This window comes from Sinocyclocheilus anshuiensis, unplaced genomic scaffold (assembly GCF_001515605.1).
Source record: "Sinocyclocheilus anshuiensis isolate Anshui unplaced genomic scaffold, SAMN03320099.WGS_v1.1 scaffold2493, whole genome shotgun sequence".
In the NCBI taxonomy this organism is placed as follows: domain Eukaryota; kingdom Metazoa; phylum Chordata; class Actinopteri; order Cypriniformes; family Cyprinidae; genus Sinocyclocheilus; species Sinocyclocheilus anshuiensis.
The window spans coordinates 174,299-175,667 of NW_015549322.1; the positions used below are offsets into that span (position 1 = coordinate 174,299).

Below are 1,369 nucleotides of genomic sequence, written 5' to 3' on the forward strand. Positions count from 1 at the left end.
CAAAAGTATACATAATAAAATACATTTTTTTTAAATTCTGTTACATTTTTATTTTATTTTAGTTAATTTTTATGTTTAATAACAATATAAAAAATGTTTTTTACAATTTATTAAATAATATTAAAATAAAAAATAGAAAAATATTTTTTGAAGAAATATAAAACTAAAATAGTATAATAAAAAGTAAATAAATAAAAAACAATATAATATAAATGTAACAATTTATTAAACAATATAAACATTTTACAGTACGTTATTATAATTTTATACTGTTTAATAAATTGTATAAAGTATTTTTATTAAACTTAATTTTATATTGTTTATAATAATATAATAAAATATATTAACCAACTGACTACACACACACACACACACACATTACATCTACATTAAATTGGTAAATAAATTCAAATGATAAAAGTCTTTACAAAACATTTTAAGTGTATTAAACTATAAAATAATAAATGTAGTAATATTTTAAGACGAGGTCAAATGTATCATGTCTCACCGTGTACAGGCCGTGGTCGAGGCTCAGCGCCGCCATTACGCCGCCTGCCGCAGGGCCCCGCAGCTCCAGCAACAGATGATGCCATTGGCCGTCGCTCACTGTGACATCATCAACACGAGACATGGTGGAGTCCTCGCCGCGCTGGACCGACGTATGACATCATCACTCAATTCACAAACACCTGTCCTATCAAACACGCTCTACGATGAATCATACATATGAGTATAATATATTCATGTAAAATATTATATGAATTATAATGAATCAAGTATCAACTTATCAATGTCCCACTCCAAATGTCAATAAGAAATACATATACATAGAACAAAAAAAGTTGTTTTTCAAATCTAATAACAAAAACTGCTTGTTAAACCCAGGTTTACTGTGTGTAAGGTGTCATGTCACACACAGCCAGCAGGTGGAGCTGCAGACACATAAAAAAATCAGTCAGTGCACCTACCTGCTGAAGCTGATCAGCTGTGTGTGTTTATCTGTGTGTGTGTGTGTGTGAGAGAGAGAGAGAGAGAGAGAGAGAGAGAGAGAGAGAGAGAGAGAGAGAGAGAGAGAGAGAGAGAGAGAGAGAGAGAGAGAGAGAGAGAGAGAGAGAGAGAGAGAGAGAGACTGTGTGTGTGTGTGTGTGGGTGTGTGTGTGTACCTAACTAACCATATTTTGGTGGCGTATTTGTATCAGTAACAGAGCCATCATTTGTAAAAACGTGTGAATATGAAGTGTGTGTTTTAACTGCACCTGTATGGTGAGGTTGTGCTGTTGCGCTGAACTGATTTGAATCAGCGTCGCCATCGGCTGTCGTGTGCGGAACATGAACTCCAGGTGCCACGGAACCATTACCATGGCGGCCA

The 1,369-nt window shown here is 34.4% G+C and overlaps 1 protein-coding gene across 1 annotated transcript in view; it reads right to left on the minus strand.

Moving 5' to 3' along the window:
* The window catches only part of LOC107656894 (cadherin EGF LAG seven-pass G-type receptor 2-like), a 56,503-nt gene that overhangs the window by 22,182 nt on the left and 32,952 nt on the right, over window positions 1-1,369 (minus strand). Inside the window, 2 exon segments of the mRNA XM_016444831.1 lie at window positions 509-649; window positions 1,173-1,357. Coding sequence (XP_016300317.1) covers window positions 509-649; window positions 1,173-1,357 — 326 coding nt within the window.